At 45.4% G+C, this 20,366-nt stretch overlaps 1 protein-coding gene across 4 annotated transcripts; it reads left to right on the top strand.

The window, feature by feature from the left end:
- Positions 1–535: 535 nt before the first annotated feature.
- LOC110531021 (serine/arginine repetitive matrix protein 2) lies at positions 536–15,363 on the top strand. 4 transcript variants are annotated; one of them, XM_036986530.1, is made up of 13 exons: positions 536–757; positions 1,400–1,757; positions 2,334–4,618; positions 4,795–6,193; positions 7,920–7,990; positions 8,080–8,165; positions 8,274–8,334; positions 8,462–8,537; positions 8,658–8,705; positions 13,575–13,834; positions 14,114–14,323; positions 14,470–14,558; positions 14,674–15,363. In XM_036986530.1, exons 2-13 carry the CDS (start codon positions 1,463–1,465, stop codon positions 14,750–14,752), a joined length of 4,959 nt encoding a protein of 1,652 aa, XP_036842425.1. In that variant the 5' UTR covers positions 536–757; positions 1,400–1,462; the 3' UTR covers positions 14,753–15,363. The 4 variants fall into 4 exon arrangements, with proteins under 4 accessions (XP_036842425.1, XP_036842424.1, XP_036842422.1 ...); XM_036986529.1 differs by having other exon boundaries at positions 1,400–3,391; positions 3,899–4,618; XM_036986527.1 differs by having other exon boundaries at positions 1,400–4,618; positions 4,795–4,915; positions 4,997–6,193.
- Positions 15,364–20,366: the final 5,003 nt, after the last annotated feature.

Below are 20,366 nucleotides of genomic sequence, written 5' to 3'. Positions count from 1 at the left end.
AAACGAGCTCCGACTGTAAAAAAACGTTTTGAACGGCCATCCAACTCGGAATTATAAATCGTGAAGTCGGGCCTCTTTCTAAAGTTCAGACTTTCCGATTTGATAATCACCAACCCCTTGATTTGACCTCGTTTTTTCCCGTGTTCCCAGTTGTCTTGAAAGCACCATATAATCGAGAAACCTGCCTATTTTCCTCGAAAGTAGGTAAGGTCACGATTCCAAAGCTATACAACGTTACAGAGAAGCAATTAATTATCTCACACCTCGGAAAATATTTGTAATGTTATACTTGTTCACGGAATTGATGCTAATGTTGGGTTTTTGAGCTAGCGCCCAATTGACTCCCATTCACTCCTTGGAGGACAGCTCTCTTTATCCCAGAATAGCACAGAATGCACCGCGACAAAATACACAAGTCCAGTGGAGTTTTCCATCTCCTCAAAAGTATCTCTGTTTTGGTTTGGGCGGGTCGTCACTAGTTACCACAGCCACAAAGAAACAAACCCCGCCTATTTCTACAATTTATATTCTTAAAATCGTATTTGAAACATAACCTTAACCAGACTGCTAACCTTAAGCCTAAACTTTAATTAAGAACAAAAGGCACATTTTTGTTTTCATGAATTTTTACGATAAAGCCCGTTGACGATAGCCAATTTTGACTTTGTGGATATGGTAACTAGTGCCAACCCAGAAGGAGTTGCAACATTTGAAGTATCAAGAAGAAAGTATTAAATCTACCTTGCTGTTTCTATGTGTACGTATGAATATTTATGAATATCAGTATTTGTAACCTAACTACTATACTACTTTAGAAACGTTAGCAAATTAGCTACCTAACGGTTAGCCAGCACAGAGTAACCGATGCAATTCAAAACACGCTGTAGAATTATCGGTAGCTTTCTAGCTAGCTAGCTAGCGTTGTTATACCAGAAAGCACGCCGGACATCCATATGCGGATGTAAAGTGAACACGAAAATCTATCAAAGCTAGTCAACTGTCTGTAATCTCATATGATCATGTTTTATTTTTAAATATCTGATGAGACCGATCTCTAGTAGTGTTGTCAGCTAGCTAACGGCTAACTAGCTAACGTTATTTATTTGAAATGTTGCATGATGAAATATTTTGAGGTGCACCATCTCGTTTTCAAGATGCAAACGGAGGGTGTTAATCCTTTGAATAGCCACAGTTTGGTGTAGTAACGTAACTTTCAAATTCACAAGCTGTCAGTGTTTAGCTATCTAGCTAGCTGGCCAGATGTTTGCTAAGATGTTTCTTAGGTTCTAATTACTAGCCTACACATTTAATGTTACAACCCTCTCGGGAAATTGACATGGCTGTTATTTGATAAACACAAAGAATAAAGCTGTTATCTTCATGCATGGTTCCACCACAGCTCAAGATGACAAGCGTTGCCCTCCTGAGGAGTTGAAGCGCTGGAGCTCGCCTGGCCTTGAACATGAATTCACCAGAGGACGGTTCTTCCTTTTCCACTCAGAAGAACTCAAATTGGACCAACCACCAAACATCCACTCCACAGCCAGGACTTAGCCCTGCTAGCCCAGTTCAAACACCTGTTTCAACCAACCCTGCTAGCCTGTCTCAATCACTAATTTCACCCCAGAAACAGAGGACAGCAGAGAACGGAACCTCTGATGCATCACAGCCACACAGTGAACGGCGCAAGAGGGGGAGGCCACCCAAAGACAAGACACCTCATACTGTCCCAGAACATCAGATCCAGTCCCCTTCAGATTCAGACCCATGTTCACAGCGAGAGGAAGAAACTAATGCTGTCAGAGTGATACATCCCCTCTCATCCAACTCACCTGTGCCTGAGGACCGATGTCAGTCACCTGATGCCCTAACAGAGGTTGAGACACAGCCCCTGTCACCCAGCCCACCTGTGGGCACCTCTGAACTACCTTCCCCCACCAAGGATTTACAGAGGGTACATTGTAACGAAGGGTCCCGTCTCTGTAGTCCATCTGTAGAACAAGGAGATACAACCAGCCATAATGTCCTAATTGCTAGAGATCACACATATTCACTGACCAGAGAGCTAGAGGCTGAACCATTTGTTTCACCCCAGAAACAGAGGACCACAGAGAAAGGAACCTCTGATCAGTCACAGCCACACGGTGAACGGCGCAAGAGGGGGAGGCCACCCAAAGACAAGACACCTCATACTGTCCCAGAACATCAGATCCAGTCCCCTTCAGATTCAGACCCAAGTTCACAGCCACACGGTGAATGGCACAAGAGGGAGAGGCCACCCAAAGACAAGACACCTCATACTGTCCCAGGACATCAGATCCAGTCCCCTTCACATTCAGACCCAAGTTCACAGCCACACAGTGAATGGCACAAGAGGGGGAGGCCACCCAAAGACAAGACACCTCATACTGTCCCAGGACATCAGATCCAGTCCCCTTCAGATTCAGACCCAAGTTCACAGCCACACAGTGAATGGCACAAGAGGGGGAGGCCACCCAAAGACAAGACACCTCATACTGTCCCAGGACATCAGATCCAGTCCCCTTCAGATTCAGACCCAAGTTCACAGCCACACAGTGAATGGCACAAGAGGGGGAGGCCACCCAAAGACAAGACACCTCATACTGTCCCAGGACATCAGATCCAGTCCCCTTCAGATTCAGACCCAAGTTCACAGCCACACAGTGAATGGCACAAGAGGGGGAGGCCACCCAAAGACAAGACACCTCATACTGTCCCAGGACATCAGATCCAGTCCCCTTCAGATTCAGACCCAAGTTCACAGCCACACAGTGAATGGCACAAGAGGGGGAGGCCACCCAAAGACAAGACACCTCATACTGTCCCAGGACATCAGATCCAGTCCCCTTCAGATTCAGACCCAAGTTCACAGCCACACGGTGAATGGCACAAGAGGGGGAGGCCACCCAAAGACAAGACACCTCATACTGTCCCAGGACATCAGATCCAGTCCCCTTCAGATTCAGACCCAAGTTCACAGCCACACAGTGAATGGCACAAGAGGGGGAGGCCACCCAAAGACAAGACACCTCATACTGTCCCAGAACATCAGATCCAGTCCCCTTCAGATTCAGACCCAAGTTCACAGCCACACAGTGAATGGCACAAGAGGGGGAGGCCACCCAAAGACAAGACACCTCATACTGTCCCAGAACATCAGATCCAGTCCCCTTCAGATTCAGACCCATGTTCACAGCGAGAGGAACAAACAGATGCTGTCACAGTGACACATCCCCTCTCATCCAACTCACCTGTGCCTGAGGACAGGTGTCAGTCACCGGTGAGGAAGTATAGAAAAAGATCAGAGACCCCTAAGGTAGACCAGTCGCAGGAGACTGACCAGTCGCAGGAGACTGACCAGTCGCAGGAGATCCAGTCCCCATCTGATTCAGACCCAAGTTCACAGCCACACGGTGAACGGCGCAAGAGGGGGAGGCCACCCAAAGACAAGACACCTCATACTGTCCCAGGACGTCAAATCCAGTCCCGTTCTGATTCAGACCCATGTTCACTGCCACACAGTGAACGGCGCAAGAGGGGGAGGCCACCCAAAGACAAGACACCTCATACTGTCCCAGGACATCAAATCCAGTCCCGTTCTGATTCAGACCCAAGTTCACAGCCACACAGTGAACGGCGCAAGAGGGGGAGGCCACCCAAAGACAAGACACCTCATGCTGTCCCAGGACATCAGACCAATCAGGCCCTAACAGATACACACGCATGTTCACAGCCAGAGGACCAAACAGAGGCTGAGACACAGTCCTTGACATCCAACTCACCTGCGCCTGGCCTTGAGGACAGGTGTCCGGCACCGGTGACAAAGAGGAAGTATACAAAAAAATCAGAGACCTCTAAGGTAGACCAGTCGCAGGAGACCGACCAGTCGCAGGAGAGTGAGAATTTGAGCAAGAGGAAACATGCATCTAAAACGTCACAGACCTCCAAGGTAGCTCAATCACAGGAGACTGTCCAGTCGCAGGAGACTGTGAGGAAGTGGAAACATACTAGAAAGTCACAGAGCCATAAAGTAGACCAGTCACAGGAAACTGAGGGGAATAGGGAAAAGACATCTGAAATATCGCTGAAGCGTAAGCTAGAGTCACAAGTGGAGACTGTAAAAAAGAGAAAATATACTAAGAAATCAAAAAGCCATAATGTAGTCTCTGCCAACCACATCTCATTCCCTGTGCTATCTGCAGACCTCTCCCCCAGCGTTGTCTCTTCCACACACAACCCTCCTGGTGTCCCAAAGAGAAAACATAGAAAAAAACCACAGAGCCACAGGGTAGACTCTGAGATCGTCTCTTCATTCCCTGTTCTATCTGCAGAACTCTCTTCTGGCCTAAAGAGGAGCCTCTCTCCTACTCTCAGCCCTCCTGGTGTCTCTTCCTCGACAAGCACACCTAAGAGAGTCAGAGGCAGAACTAAGGGGGTCCAGCAACAGATCTGTCTTAGCTCCACCCCAGGCCCCAGATCCTCCATAGGAACAGCCAACCCCTTCTCTGTCTCTCTGTCTCCCCTGGCCCCCAGCTCTAAGCCAGACAGCCCTCAGAACGCCTCACCTATCACCTGGAAGCTGTTCGATCTAGACAAGGTACTGTATCATCTTTATCAACACTGAGTCGAAACAGACGTGATGTGACGCACCGAGAGACAATTTGCCTTGACAATGGAGAATCTCCATTGAAAATGTGTTTTAGTCCATGCTTATTCTCTGTAGAGTAGTAAATGTTTAAAGTATTCAATATTCAGTAACTTTCTCTCTTTCAGATTCCAGAGCCAGACAGAGCTGTACCCAGCAGTAAACCTTGGGGTAAACCCAGAGGTCGACCAAGGAAGGACCCGGCTGGAGTGAAGAAGCCGGCTGTAGTGAAGGGAGTGAAGAAGCCGGGTGTAGTGAAAAGAGTGAAGGAGAGGGCTGTAGTGAAGGGAGTGAAGAAGCCGGCTGTAGTGAAGGGAGTGAAGAAGCCGGCTGTAGTGAAGGGAGTGAAGAAGCCGGCTGTCGTGAAGGGAGTGAAGAAGCCGGCTGTCGTGAAGGGAGTGAAGAAGCCGGCTGTCGTGAAGGGAGTGAAGAAGCTGGCTGTCGTGAAGGGAGTGAAGAAGCCGGCTGTCGTGAAGGGAGTGAAGAAGCCGGCTGTCGTGGAGGGAGTGAAGAAGCCGGCTGTCGTGGAGGGAGTGAAGAAGCCGGCTGTCGTGAAGGGAGTGAAGAAGCCGGCTGTCGTGAAGGGAGTGAAGAAGCCGGCTGTCGTGAAGGGAGTGAAGAAGCCGGCTGTCGTGAAGGGAGTGAAGAAGCCGGCTGTCGTGAAGGGAGTGAAGAAGCCGGCTGTCGTGAAGGGAGTGAAGAAGCCGGCTGTCGTGAAGGGAGTGAAGAAGCCGGCTGTCGTGAAGGGAGTGAAGAAGCCGGCTGTCGTGAAGGGAGTGAAGAAGCCGGCTGTCGTGAAGGGAGTGAAGAAGCCGGCTGTCGTGAAGGGAGTGAAGAAGCCGGCTGTCGTGAAGGGAGTGAAGAAGCCGGCTGTCGTGAAGGGAGTGAAGAAGCCGGCTGTCGTGAAGGGAGTGAAGAAGCCGGCTGTCGTGAAGGGAGTGAAGAAGCCGGCTGTCGTGGAGGGAGTGAAGAAGCCGGCTGTCGTGGAGGGAGTGAAGAAGCCGGCTGTCGTGGAGGGAGTGAAGAAGCCGGCTGTCGTGGAGGGAGTGAAGAAGCCGGCTGTAGTGAAGGGAGTGAAGGACCCGGCTGTAGGGGAGAGCGTGAAGAAGCCGGCTGTAGTGACGAGAATGAAGGACCCGGCTGTAGGGAAGAGAGTGAAAACTCAGTGTGGTAAGAAGGTGAAGACTGCAGCAGAGGGAGGTTCCCAGACCTGCAGCTCAGAGGAGGGGCCTCCAGCCAAGCACAGACGTAGAATCAGGAAGGGTCTTACAGCAGAGGGAGTGGAGAGAGTCGGGCTGCAGAGTGACGACAGCACCAGCTCTCAGCCAATCCAATGCTCCAGACCACGGTTTGAGCTACTGGAGTTGGACTCACCGGACGAAGACACAGGAGATGCCTCCCTGTCCTCAAACCTGTCCATCGAACTGAGCCTACAGGAAGACCACCTGACATCACTTCCTCTTGAAGAGGAGGAGGAGGAAGAGCAGGAGGATGAGGAAGATCTGCCCAGTTTCTTAAATAACACAAGTGAGTTAGAGTGTGATTGTGTGGATGGTTGATAAACTCCCTCCCTGACATGACGCCTGTAAAAATTGCACATTGTTTTTAATTACACTGAACAAAAATATAAAAGCAACATGCAAGAATTTCAAAGATTTTATAGTTCATATAAGGAAATCAGTCAATTTAAATGAATTCATTAGGCCCTAATCTGCATTTCACATGACTGGGAATACAGATGTGCATCTGTTGGTAACAGATAATTTAAAACAAAAGGTAGAGGCATGGATCAGAAGACCATCTGATATGACCACCATTTGCCTCATGCAGCGCGACACAGCTCCTTCACATAGAGTTGATCAGACTGTTGATTGTGGCCTGTGTAATGTTGTCTCACTCCTCTTCAATGGCTGTGCAAAGTTGCTGGATATTGGCGGGAACTGGAACACGCTGTCATACACGTCGATCCAGAGCATCGCAAACCTGTCCAATGGGTGGCAGTCTGTGTATGCAGGCCATGGAAGAACTGGGACATTTTAAGCTTGCAGGAAATGTGAAAAGATGACATGGGGCCGTGCATTATCATGCTGAAACATGAGGTGATGGCGGTGGATGAATGGCTCAACAATGGCCTCGGGACCTCTTCACGGTATCTCTGTGCATCAAATTGCCATCGATAAAATGTAATTGTGTTCATTGTCCGTAGCTTATGCCTGCCCATCCCATAATCCCACCTCCACCATAACCCCACCTCCACCATAACCCCACCTCCACCATAACCCCACCTCCACCATAACCCCACCTCCACCATAACCCCACCTCCACCATAACCCCACCTCCACCATAACCCCACCTCCACCATAATCCCACCTCCACCATAACCCCACCTCCACCATAACCCCACCTCCACCATAATCCCACCTCCACCATAACCCCACTGGCACTTTGTTCACAACGTTGACATCAGCAAACTGCTCGCCCACATTTGAAACGGGGATTCATCCGTAAAGAGCACTCTTCTCCAGTGTGCCAGTGGCCATCGAAGGTGAGCATTTGCCCACTGAAGTCGGTTACGACGCCGAACTGCAGTCAGGTCAAGGCCCTGGTGAGAACGAAAAGCATGTAGAATTGCTTCCCTGAAATGGTTTCTGACAGTTTGTGCAGGAATTCGTTGGTTGCGCAAACCCACAGTTTCATCAGCTGTCCAAGTGGCTAGTCTCAGATGATCCAACAGGTGAAGAAGCCAGATGTGGAGGACCTGGGCTGGCGTGGTTACACGTGAGGCCGGTTGGAAGTACTGCCAAATTCTCTAAAACAAATTTGGAGGTGGCTTATGGTAGAGAAATTAACATTGCATTCTCTGGCAACAGCTCTGGTGGACATTCCTGTAGCCAGTATGCCAATTGCACGCTCCTTCAAAACTTGAGACATCTGTGGCATTGTATTGTGACAATTGCACATTTTAGTGGCATTTTATTGTCCCCAGCACAAGGTGCACCTGTGTAATGATCATGCTATTTAATCTTGATATACCACACCACTCAGGTGGATGGATTATCTTGGTAAAGGAGAAATGCTCATTAAACGGGATGTAAACAAATTTGGGCACAAAATTAGAGAGAAATAAGCTTTTTGTGCATATGGAACATTTCTGGGATCTTTTTATTTAAGCTCACGAAACATGGGACCAACACTTTACATGTTGCGTTTTATATTTTTGTTCAGTATATAAATCATTATTTGTCTCTTTCAGAGCCGCTGTCCATAACAGAGGGAATATGTGTTTGGTGCAAATTTAGAAACTATCCTTTCTGGCCGGCAATGGTGAGTTAGGATCTGTGCTCCCAACAACATGAAACGATGAGATGTGGTGGGGACATGTTAGAGCTGACAACAACTCCTCTTCTCCTCAGGTGAAAAGCGTGAACCGGAAGATGAAGAAAGCCAGCATTGTGTTTATTGACAACCTGCTGTTTGACAAGAAGAGGATACGAAAAGGGTAGGAACTCCAAAAAACTGGCTGTTTAACCCTTTCCACCGTCATTCTTTGGTAATGAACCTTTGTTCCGATATTAACCATCATGTTTCTTTCCCGTTTCTTTTCCAGCTTCTCTGTGGCCTTAAAAACATTGAAGCCTTTTGACTGTGAAGAGGCTGATCAGCTTGTGGTAAGAATGTCTGAAACAGACAACTATTTTATGAATACTGTTTCCATATAACTCATTTATATTATAGAGACAGCTATTTTTGTATATGTATTCCTGGTGGGTTGATGTTGTTTTCTGTTGTCTGTAGTGTAAAGCCAGAGAGAGTTATGATGCTGCCATCAAATGGTGCCTGGAGCTGATCGCCGACTATAGAATCCGTATCGGTAAACAATTGTACTACGCTTCTCTTAGAATGAGCACTATGCGCCTGTTTTCCGGACCCCCCGATGAAGTTCATTACATGTGTGTTGTGTTTTCCTTGATGTTTGTGTTGTCTTTTGCAGGATGCGGCTTCACCGGTTCCTTCATTGAATACTTTTCAGATGACATAAGTGAGTTCATGTCTATTCGCTGCTATTAGATGTTGTTACTTTGCCATCCAATGTTTAACCTCATCCCAATGCTGCCTGTTCTTAATTTAAGATCGTCATTATAGTACAACAGAATGTATTCTCTTAACTGACCTGACTAAATATAATATGTGTGAAATGCTTGATAATGTATGTGATATCAACAGAGAAGTATATATTTTCTGGGTGATTTATAATTGCCATATCTAGGAAAACCAAAGTTCCAAAGGCTGGGCCTAATATAGTGTATAAGAGGTCATACAATAAGTTTTGTAGTGATTCATATGTTGATGTAAAGAATAGTTGCTGGTCTGTGGTGTGTAATGAGGAGCAACCAGACGCTACACTTGACACATTTATGAAACTACTTATTCCAGTTACTAATAAGCATGCACCCATTAAGAAAATGACTGTAAAAACTGTTAAATCCCCTTTGGATTGATGAGGAATTTAAAAATTGTATGGTTGAGAGGGATGAGGCAAAAGGTATGGAAGTTAAGTCTGGCAGCCCAACTGGCAAACGTTCTGCAAATTAAGAAATCATGTGACTAAATAAAAATTAAAAGAAACTACTCTATGTAACAAAGATAAATCACATATAGAATGATAGTAAAAAGCTTTGAGGCACCTTTAAAATGAAATTGTGGAGAAAAAAAAAGCCAACTCGGCTCCTTCATTCATTGAATCAAGGTGGCTCATTCATCACAAAGCCCACTGATATTGCCAACTACTTTAATGACTTTATCATTGACAAGATAAGCAAACTTAGGCATGACATACCAGCAACAAACGCTGACACTAAACATCCAAGTATATCGGACCAAATTATGAAAGACAAGTATTGTACTTTTGAATTTCGCAAAGTCATTGTGGTAGAGGTGAACAAATTATTGCTGTCTATCAACAATGACAGGCCAGCAGGGTCTGACAATCTGGATGGAAAATTACTGAGGATAATAGCAGACGATATTGCCACTCCTATTTGCCACATCTTCAATTTAAGCCTACTAGAGAGCGTTTGCCCTCAGGCCTGGAGGGAAGCTAAAGTCACTCTGCTACCCAAGAATAGTAAAGCCCCCTTTACTGGCTCAAATAACCAACCAACAGCCTGTTACCAACCCTTAGTTAACTTCTGGAGAAAATTGTGTTTGACGCGATACAATGCTATTTCACAGTAAACAAATTGACAACAGAATTTCAGCATGCTTATAGGGAAGGACACTCAACAAGCAAAGCACTTACATAAATGACTGATGATTGGCTGAGAGAAATTGATGATACAATTATTGTGAGGCCTGTCTTGTTAGACACATGAGTGATCATAGTCTGCTACTGGAAAAACATATGTGTTATGGCTTTACATCCCCTGCTATAATGTGGATAAATAGTTACTTGTCTAACAGAACACAGAGGGTGTTCTTTAATGGAAGCCTCTCAAATACAATCCTGTTAGAATCAGGAATTCCCCAGGGTAACTGTTTAGGCCCCTTGCTTTTTCAATTTTTACTAACGACATACCGCTGACTTTGAGTAAAGCCAGAGTGTCTATGTATGCAGATGACTCAACACTTTACATGTCAGCTATTACAGTGACTGAAATGACTGCAACACTTAACAACACTCAACACTTAACAGAGAGTTGCAGTTAGTTTCAGAGTGGGTGGCAAGGAATAAGTTAACCCTAAATATTTCTAAACCTAAAAGCATTGTATTTGGAACAAAACACTCACTAAACCCTAAACCTCAACTAAATCTTGTAATAAATCATGTGGAAATTGAGCAAGTTGAGATGACTAAACTGCTTGGAGTAACCCTAGATTGTAAACTGTCATGGTCAAAACATATTGATGCAGTAGTAGCTAAGATGGGGAGAAGTCTGTCCATTATAAAGTGCTGCTCTGCCTTCTTAACAACACTATCAACAAGGCAGGTCCTACAGGCCCTAGTTTCTGCCTTCTTAACAACACTATCAACAAGGCAGGTCCTACAGGCCCTAGTTTCTACCTTCTTAACAGCACTATCAACAAGGCAGGTCCTACAGGCCCTAGTTTCTGCCTTCTTAACAACACTATCAACAAGGCAGGTCCTACAGGCCCTAGTTTCTACCTTCTTAACAACACTATCAACAAGGCAGGTCCTACAGGCCCTAGTTTCTACCTTCTTAACAACACTATCAACAAGGCAGGTCCTACAGGCCCTAGTTTCTACCTTCTTAACGACACTATCAACAAGGCAGGTCCTACAGGCTCTAGTTTTGTTGCACCTGGACTACTGTTCAGTCGTGTGGTCAGGTGCCACAAAAAAGGACTGAGGAAAATTGCAATTGGCTCAGAATAGGGCAGCACGGCTGGATGTACACAGAGAGCTAATATTAATAATATTAATGTCAATCTCTCCTGGCTGAAAGTGGAGGAGAGGTTGACTTCATCACTACTTTTATTTATGAGAGGTATTGACATGTTGAATGCACCGAGCTGTCCGTCTAAACTACTGGCACACAGCTCGGACACCCATGCATGCCCCACAAGACATGCCACAAGAGGTCTCTTCACAGTCCCCAAGTCCAGAACAGACTATGGGAGGCACACAGTACTACACAGAGCCATGACTACATGGAACTCTATTCCACAGTACTACACAGAGCCATGACTACATGGAACTCCATTCCACAGTACTACATAGAGCCATGACTACATGGAACTCTATTCCACAGTACTACATAGAGCCATGACTACATGGGACTCTATTCCACAGTACTACATAGAGCCATGACTACATGGAACTCTATTCCACTGTACTACATAGAGCCATGACTACATGGAACTCTATTCCACAGTACTACACAGAGCCATGACTACATGGAACTCTATTCCACAGTACTACATAGAGCCATGACTACATGGGACTCTATTCCACAGTACTACCATAGAGCCATGACTACATGGAACTCTATTCTACAGTACTACATAGAGACATGACTACATGGAACTCTATTCCACAGTACTACATAGAGACATGACTACATGGAACTCTATTCCACAGTACTACATAGAGACATGACTACATGGAACTCTATTCCACATCAAGTAACTGACGCAAGCGGTAAAATTAGATTTTAAAAAACAGGAAAAAAACACCTTATGGAACAACGGGGACTGTGAAGCAACACAAACATTGGCACAGGCGCATGCACACACACACACACACACACACACACACGATAACATGCGCACTATACATACAGTTGAAGTCTGAAATGTACATACAGCTTAGCCAAATACATTTTAAACTCAGTTTTTACAATTTCTGACCTTTTTAATCCTAAAAATTCTCTGTCTTAGGTTAGTTGGGATCACCACTTTATTTTAAGAATGTGAAATGTCAGAATAATAGTCAGAAGTTTACATACACTCAATTAGTATTTGGTAGCATTGCCTTTAAATTGTTTAACTTGGGTCAAACGTTTCGTGTAGCCTTCCACAAGCTTCCCACAATAAGTTGGGTGAATTTTGGCCCATTCATCCTGACAGAACTGGTGTAACTGAGTCAGGCCTCCTTGCTTGCACATGCTTTTTCAGTTCTGCCCACACATTTTCTATAGGATTTGAGGTCAGGGCTTTGTGATGGCCACTCCAATACCTTGACTTTGTTGTCCTTAAGCTATTTTGCCACAACTTTGGAAGTATGCTTGGGGTCATTGTCCATTTGGAAGACCCATTTGCGACCAAGCTTTAACTTCCTGATTGATGTCTTGAGGTCTTGCTTCAAGATATCCACATCATTTTCCTTCGTCATGATGCTATCTATTTTGTGAAGTGCACCAGTCCCTCCTGCAGGAAAGCACCCCCACAACATGATGCTGCCAGCCCCGTGCTTCACGGTTGGGATGGTGTTCTTCAGCTTGCAAGCCTTCCCCTTTTTCCTCCAAACATAACGATGGTCATTATGGCCAAACAGTTCTATATTTATTTCATCAGACCAGAGGACATTTCTCCAAAAAGTACGATCTTTGTCCCCATGTGCAGTTGCAAACCGTTGTCTGGCTTTTTTATGGCGGTTTTGGAGCAGTGGCTTCTTCCTTGCTGAGCGGCCTTTCAGGTTATGTCGATATAGAACTCGTTTTACTGTGAATATAGATACTTTTGTACCTTTTTCCTCCAGCAGCTTCACAAGGTCCTTTGCTGTTGTTCTGGGATTGATTTGTACTTTTAGACTTTTTTTTAGACTTTTGGAGGTCTACCATTTTTGGGGGGATTTTTCTATTTTCCCTTTTGCTTGACATCATGGGAATATCAAAGAGGCACTGAGTTTGAAGGTAGGCCTTGAAATACATCCACAGGTACACCTCCAATTGACTCAAATGATGTCAATTAGCCTAAAGCCATGACATAATTTTCTGGAATTTTCCAAGTTGTTTAAAGGCACAGTCAACTTAGTGTATGTAAACTTCTGACCCACTGGAATTGCGATACAGTGACATAATCTGTCTAAACAGTTGTTGGAAAAAATATTTGTGTCATGCACAAAGTAGATGTCCTAACCGACTTGCCAAAACAATAGTTTGTTAACAAGAAATTGGTGGAGTGGTTGAAAAACGAGTTCTAATGACTCCAACCTAAGTGTATGTAAACTTCTGACTTCAACTGTACACATGGATTTAGTACTGTAGATATGTGGAAGTGGTGGAGTTGGGGCCTGAGGGCACACTTTGTGTTGTAATTTTTTGTAAAATTGTATAAACTGGCTTAATTCCCACAAAGAGTAGCTGCTACTTTAGCAGCTATTGGGGATCCATAATAAATACAAATAAAGGTGACATATGGATAAATAACCTGCCTGATCCACCCCCAGGCTGTCCTGTGAGGAGACGTTATCCTCAGAGTACCTCTGACCTCAACTTCCCCAGTAAGCTGATGTTGGAGGAGCAGTTTTTAACCTCTGACCTTGGGGAGGAAGAGGAGGAGGGCAGCGGCCGGCAGGAGGAGGAGAGGAGGAGGAGGAGGAGAAGGAGGAAGCTGCTGCCTGACCGCTCCAAGGCAGCACGTAACCGTGCCAATGAGAAACTGGTGGACTTCATCGTTAAGCAACGCCGGGTGGAGACACGCCTTCTAGTGAGTAACCATGCCGATGCCTTCCTCACTCTCCCAGGCACTCAATAGGTTCTCTTCTCTGCTGTCTGTCTGTCAGTATCAGGTTTTCTCCCTTCATTCCCCTCTCCCTCATTCCTCTTTCTCGCTCGCTCTCTCCCTCCCATCCCCCTCTCTCTAACCCCAGTGTGTGATCAGGTCTCTCTATATATGATGACCTTTCTCCCCCCTCCCCCCCCCCCCAAGGGTGTGATCGGGTCTCTCTATATATGATGACCTTTCTCTCCCCCCCCCCCCCCCAAGGGTGTGATCGGCGGGCAGCAACAATCTAAGTGGTTGCGATGGTTCCTGGCAGCCAGCCGTTCAGTAGTGGACACCTACCTGGAGGATGAGGATCAGCTGGACCAGGTGTATCAGTACCTGAGGGGGGTGTATGATACCGCCCCCCTCACCGCCCCCTGCCTGGCTGACGTTGACCGCATTCGCCTCGTCCTGGACGTCCTCTTACCGGAGGTCAAAGTGCAATAGGAAACTACTTTATTGTCCATCGACACACATGTATTTTTGCTCTGTGTGTTTTAATATTCCCCTTTCTTTACTGTTGAAGTGACGTTGAATTATTTAAAATTAAATGATTCTAAAGTTTTCTTCTCCTGCAGGCTATTATCTATGCCATAGCTGGAGTGGACAAGTTGTCACTGGTGAAGGCAGAGGACAAATACCTGAAAGGGCCCTGTCTGAGTAAAAGGTAAGAGAGGAGTAGTGTGTTAGCCCACTGAACTAAAGCCTAGGCATTAGCTTGGGGAGCTAACCCAAGTCAGGTTTAACACATCTGTTTTCCTGTCCCTCTTTCCTCTCCTCAGGGAAAGAGAGGAGTTTGATTGGATGATCGAGCAACAGATGAAGATGAAAGCATCGATCGGTCAGCGTCCTGCGCACTGAACAACATTGCCTACTTGGCTTCCAGCCTTCAGACTTCAGCCGAGATTAAATCCGAGGGCGTGCTGTGTAGTGCTTTACCTTCAAATGTAATTTCTGATTGAGACGACATCTGCAGCGTTTTACCGTGAATGCGATCTCCACAAATGCGGCAACGTTGCATTTAGTCCCAAAGTTTCCAAATCACAACAAAGTTGTTGAGCATCCTGGGACAAAAAGAGCCATTTAGAACGGTCTCTGAGGACATTCAACTGCTGTAGTTCATAGTTCATACTAGCAGTGGTGTGACTGTGAATGTGAAACTCCTGGGAGGAGTTACCCTGCGGTCTAGACCAACTACCACAGTATTTTATCCATCATGGTTGCCCCTTAAGGCTGGATGACTGTAAATTCTGTAAATACTGGCCTATTTTTATATAGAAAAGGAATGTCTTTTTTTTTCTTTTTTTAATTGTAATATTTTAATTCCTCTTCCTGTTTGAATTCCTGTCTAATTATGTGGTCATGTAAGGTTAGCTTGTCGATACCTTCATCTATACCTATTCCTTGGTGACAGGCATGTAATATTCTGAATGTGAATCATGTCAGCTCAATAAAGCTTCCTCGGTCACCTAGTTTGCTTCTTATTGGTATACTGAGGCCCAAATGGCACCCTATTCTCTTCCTAGTGCACTTCTTTTGTCCAAGGCCCAAGTAGTGCACTATATCGGGAACAGCGTGCCATTTAAGACGCAACCCATGACTTGCAATGACGGTACAGGAATGAGACTATTCCCCCCATGACAGGTCAATAATGAATGCATGCAAGTCTGGTAACAGATTTTTATTTATATTATACACTGCTCAAAAACACTTAAACAACACAATGTAACTCCAAGTCAATCACACTTCTGTGAAATCAAACTGTCCACTTAGGAAGCAACACTGATTGACAATAAATAGACAACAGGTGGAAATTATAGGCATTTAGCAAGACACCCCCAATAAAGGAGTGGTTCTGCAGGTGGGGACCACAGACCACTTCTCAGTTCCTATGCTTGCTGGCTGATGTTTTGGTCACTTTTGAATGCTGCCGGTGCTTTCACTCTAGTGGTAGCATGAGACGGAGTCTACAACCCACACAAGTGGCTCAGGTAGTGCAGCTCATCCAGGATGGCACATCAATGCGAGATGTGGCAAGAAGGTTTGCTGTGTCTGTCAGCGTAGTGTCCAGAGCATGAAGGCGCTACCAGGAGACAGGCCAGTACATCAGGAGACGTGGAGGAGGCCGTAGGAGGGCAGCAACCCAGCAGCAGGACCGCTACCTCCGCCTTTGTGCAAGGAGGAGCACTGCCAGAGCCCTGCAAAATGACCTCCAGCAGGCCACAAATGTGCATGTGTCTGCTCAAACGGTCATAAACAGACTCCATGAGGGTGGTATGAGGGCATGACGTCCACAGGTGGGGGTTGTGCTTACAGCCCAACACCGTGCAGGACGTTTGGCATTTGCCAGAGAACACCAAGATTGGCAAATTCGCCACTGGCGCCCTGTGCTCTTCACAGATGAAAGCAGGTTCACACTGAGCACATGTGACAGACGTGACAGTCTGGAGACGCCGTGGAGAACGTTCTGCTGCCTGCAACATCCTCCAGCATGACCGGTTTGGCGGTGGGTCAGTCATGGTGTGGGGTGGCATTTCTTTGTGCTCCATGTGCTTGCCAGAGGTAGCCTGACTGCCATTAGGTACCAAGATGAGATCCTCAGACCCCTTGTGAGACCATATGCTGGTGTGGTTGGCCCTGGGTTCCTCCTAATGCAAGACAATGCAAGACCTCATGTGGCTGGAGTGTGTCAGCAGTTCCTGCAAGAGGAAGGCATTGATGCTATGGACTGGCCCGCCCGTTCCCTAGACCTGAATCCAATTGAGCACATCTGGGACATCATGTCTCGCTCCATCCACCAACGCCACGTTGCACCACAGACTGTCCAGGAGTTGGCGGATGCTTTAGTCCAGGTCTGGGAGGAGATCCCTCAGAAGACCATCCGCCACCTCATCAGGACCATGCCCAGGCGTTGTAGGGAGGTCATACAGGCACGTGGAGGCCACACACACTACTGAGCCTCATTTTGACTTGTTTTAAGGACATTACATCAAAGTTGGATCAGCCTGTAGTGTGGTTTTCCACTTTAATTTTGAGTGTGACTCCAAATCCAGACCTCCATGGGTTGATATATTTGTGTGTAAATGTTGTGTGATTTTGTTGTCAGCACATTCAACTATGTAAAGAAAAAAGTATTTAATAAGAATATTTCATTCATTCAGATCTAGGATGTTATTTTAGTGTTCCCTTTATTTTTTTGAGCAGTGTATTTATAAGTACAAAAAAATATGTTGCTTGTCTAATGTCTCATCAATCATGGAATTCACAAGGCACTTCCTGGTTGCTATGCCACGGGTGTTCTTGGTGGATATCCTCATGCAACTTCAGTCAATCTTTGTCGTTGTAAAATACCAACTCGTCTCAGGCTTGGTAAACAGCCTTCAAAGTCTACCTACATTTTGGCAAATCATTTCAATATAATTAAGTTTTTAACATCATGTACAGTGCTTTCAATGTAATACACAGAAAATGCCGTATTGCTACAATCACTATGGCGATACACTGATGAAAAACAGTTTATTAGCTGCTTCTCCCTGAGTTGAAAGGCGGAGAGCCAGTGTGTGTCTCAAATCCTCCTGGAATCCAATGTCTCTAAAGTCCAAAAAGGGTGTTCCTCTCGATCGCATACCAAATGGCACCCTATCTCCTATATAGTGCACTACTTTTGACCAGATAGAGCCCTGGTCAACAGTAGTGCACTATATAGGGTGCCATTTGAGATGCTCATTTCCTGTGCTCATGGTTCCCTCAGAGAGTTGATGTGGGCACTGAGTTTGAGGGCGGGGCCTAGTTTTGATATTCATAGCTGTCATCAAGTGGTTCTCTGTCAGCAATGGGAGGGCCTGGCCGTCAATCTCCTGGGAACGTAACTCGTTGGATATGTCCCGCCTACCTGGAGGAGGAGGAGGAGAGAGAGGGGGGACAAATGAGGAAGGTGGAGAGAGAGGAGTTGTGACCCGAGAGGGAAAAACTCCAGGCCCCAGGCATACTGTATAAGATATGTGCATCCATTACAGTCTTGGCTCAAGCAGCATAAAGATACCTGGTAGAGAGTTGATGTAGGAGCAGACTTGTTCTACACTGTATTGGATTTTCACTACAGTATTTTCCTGCGATCTGTCCATAAGAGGGACTTAACGTCTCTCCTCCTCTCCCCTTCCTCCTCCTCTCTTCCTCTCCTCTCCCCTCCCTGCTCCCTCCCCTCCCTGCTCCTCTCCCCTCCCTGCTCCCTCCCTCTCTCTGTCATCTTCTCTCCCTCTCTTCATGCCGATGCAGCCTGGTGATCATGGGGACAAGGGGCTCTTCTTCCTCCTCTTCCCCCTCAACCTTCTCTGGACCTCATCAGAGCCATAGGGCCACTTCACCTGCAGTGGAAGTAACATGATCACGATCAGACATTTCCCCATATAATGCTTTAGAGGCACAACAGTTTGGGGTTTCGTAGGTAGATCAGATACAGTGCCTTGCGAAAGTATTCGGCCCCCTTGAACTTTGCGACCTTTTGCCACATTTCAGGCTTCAAACATAAAGATATAAAACTGTATTTTTTTGTGAAGAATCAACAACAAGTGGGACACAATCATGAAGTGGAACGACATTTATTGGATATTTCAAACTTTTTTAACAAATCAAAAACTGAAAAATTGGGCGTGCAAAATTATTCAGCCCCTTTACTTTCAGTGCAGCAAACTCTCTCCAGAAGTTCAGTGAGGATCTCTGAATGATCTAATGTTGACCTAAATGACTAATGATGATAAATACAATCCACCTGTGTGTAATCAAGTCTCCGTATAAATGCACCTGCACTGTGATAGTCTCAGAGGTCCGTTAAAAGCGCAGAGAGCATCATGAAGAACAAGGAACACACCAGGCAGGTCCGAGATACTGTTGTGAAGAAGTTTAAAGCCGGATTTGGATACAAAAAGATTTCCCAAGCTTTAAACATCCCAAGGAGCACTGTGCAAGCGATAATATTGAAATGGAAGGAGTATCAGACCACTGCAAATCTACCAAGACCTGGCCGTTCCTCTAAACTTTCAGCTCATACAAGGAGAAGACTGATCAGAGATGCAGCCAAGAGGCCCATGATCACTCTGGATGAACTGCAGAGATCTACAGCTGAGGTGGGAGACTCTGTCCATAGGACAACAATCAGTCGTATATTGCACAAATCTGGCCTTTATGGAAGAGTGGCAAGAAGACAGCCATTTCTTAAAGATATCCATAAAAAGTGTCATTTAAAGTTTTTGAATAAAGTTCTAAAGTGAATGTCGGCCTACACTTGACGGATTGGGCATATATCGCTGTAACTAACAGATGAGATGAGGATTGTGCATATATCGCTGTAACTAACAGATGAGATGAGGATTGGGCATATATCGCTGTAACTAACAGATGAGATGAGGATTGGGCATATATCGCTGTAACTAACAGATGAGATGAGGATTGGGCATATATCGCTGTAACTAACAGATGAGATGAGGATTGGGCATATATCGCTGTAACTAACAGATGAGATGAGGATTGGGCATATATCGCTGTAACTAACAGATGAGATGAGGATTGGGCATATATCGCTGTAACTAACAGATGAGATGAGGATTGGGCATATATCGCTGTAACTAACAGATGAGATGGGGATTGGGCATATATCGCTGTAACTAACAGATGAGATGAGGATTGCTGGACTAGACCAAGACAGAGTTCTCCTCACGCTCCCCGTCGGCACCGTAGCCTATGCGGCTATAAACCTACAGATTGATAAGCGAAGGGTTTCCTGTGCGCACATTCTGCCGAATCATTTCTTAAAACCTGAAGAAAAATATGAATTTACATTTCTATGTGCAAACGGAACACACATACTCACACAAATAATAATGAGCTGTAGCCTATAAAATACAATGAATTACTTAAAAATTACTTAAAAATACAATGTGATTTTCTGGATTTTTGTTTTCGATTCCGTCTCTCACAGTTGAAGTGTACCTATGATAAACATTACAGACCTCTACATGCTTTGTAAGTAGGAAACACTGCCGATTTTGCAGGTTATCAAATACTTGTTCTCCCCACTGTATATGGATATGAAGGCTGTCTATGAGACAAATACTCTACCAGTGTCCAGGGGCAGTCACAAAAGTGAATATATTATTTGAATGACCTGTAGCCTGTTGTTGTATGTGTTAAGGCCTACTTGACATTTCAACTGTCCTATTTAATTAATTGAAGTATAATGGCCAGCCCAGATATAACAAATCAGAAACATTGGCTCATTAAAATGAGTAATGTTACTAACATGAGGTCAACCTTATCTCGGGCTATTCATATTAAAATGTGGTCTCGCTTATCTCGGCCTATTCATATTAAAATGTGGTCTCGCTTATCTTGGCCTATTCATATTAGAATGAGGTCTAGTTTAGCTCGGCCTATTAATATTAAAATGAGGTCTAGCTTAGCTCGGCCTATTAATATTAAA

This window comes from Oncorhynchus mykiss, chromosome 8 (genome assembly GCF_013265735.2).
Source record: "Oncorhynchus mykiss isolate Arlee chromosome 8, USDA_OmykA_1.1, whole genome shotgun sequence".
Lineage (NCBI taxonomy): Eukaryota > Metazoa > Chordata > Actinopteri > Salmoniformes > Salmonidae > Oncorhynchus > Oncorhynchus mykiss.
The sequence above is the reverse complement of the archived record's forward strand: the minus strand, read 5'-3'. Positions and strand labels throughout refer to the sequence as shown.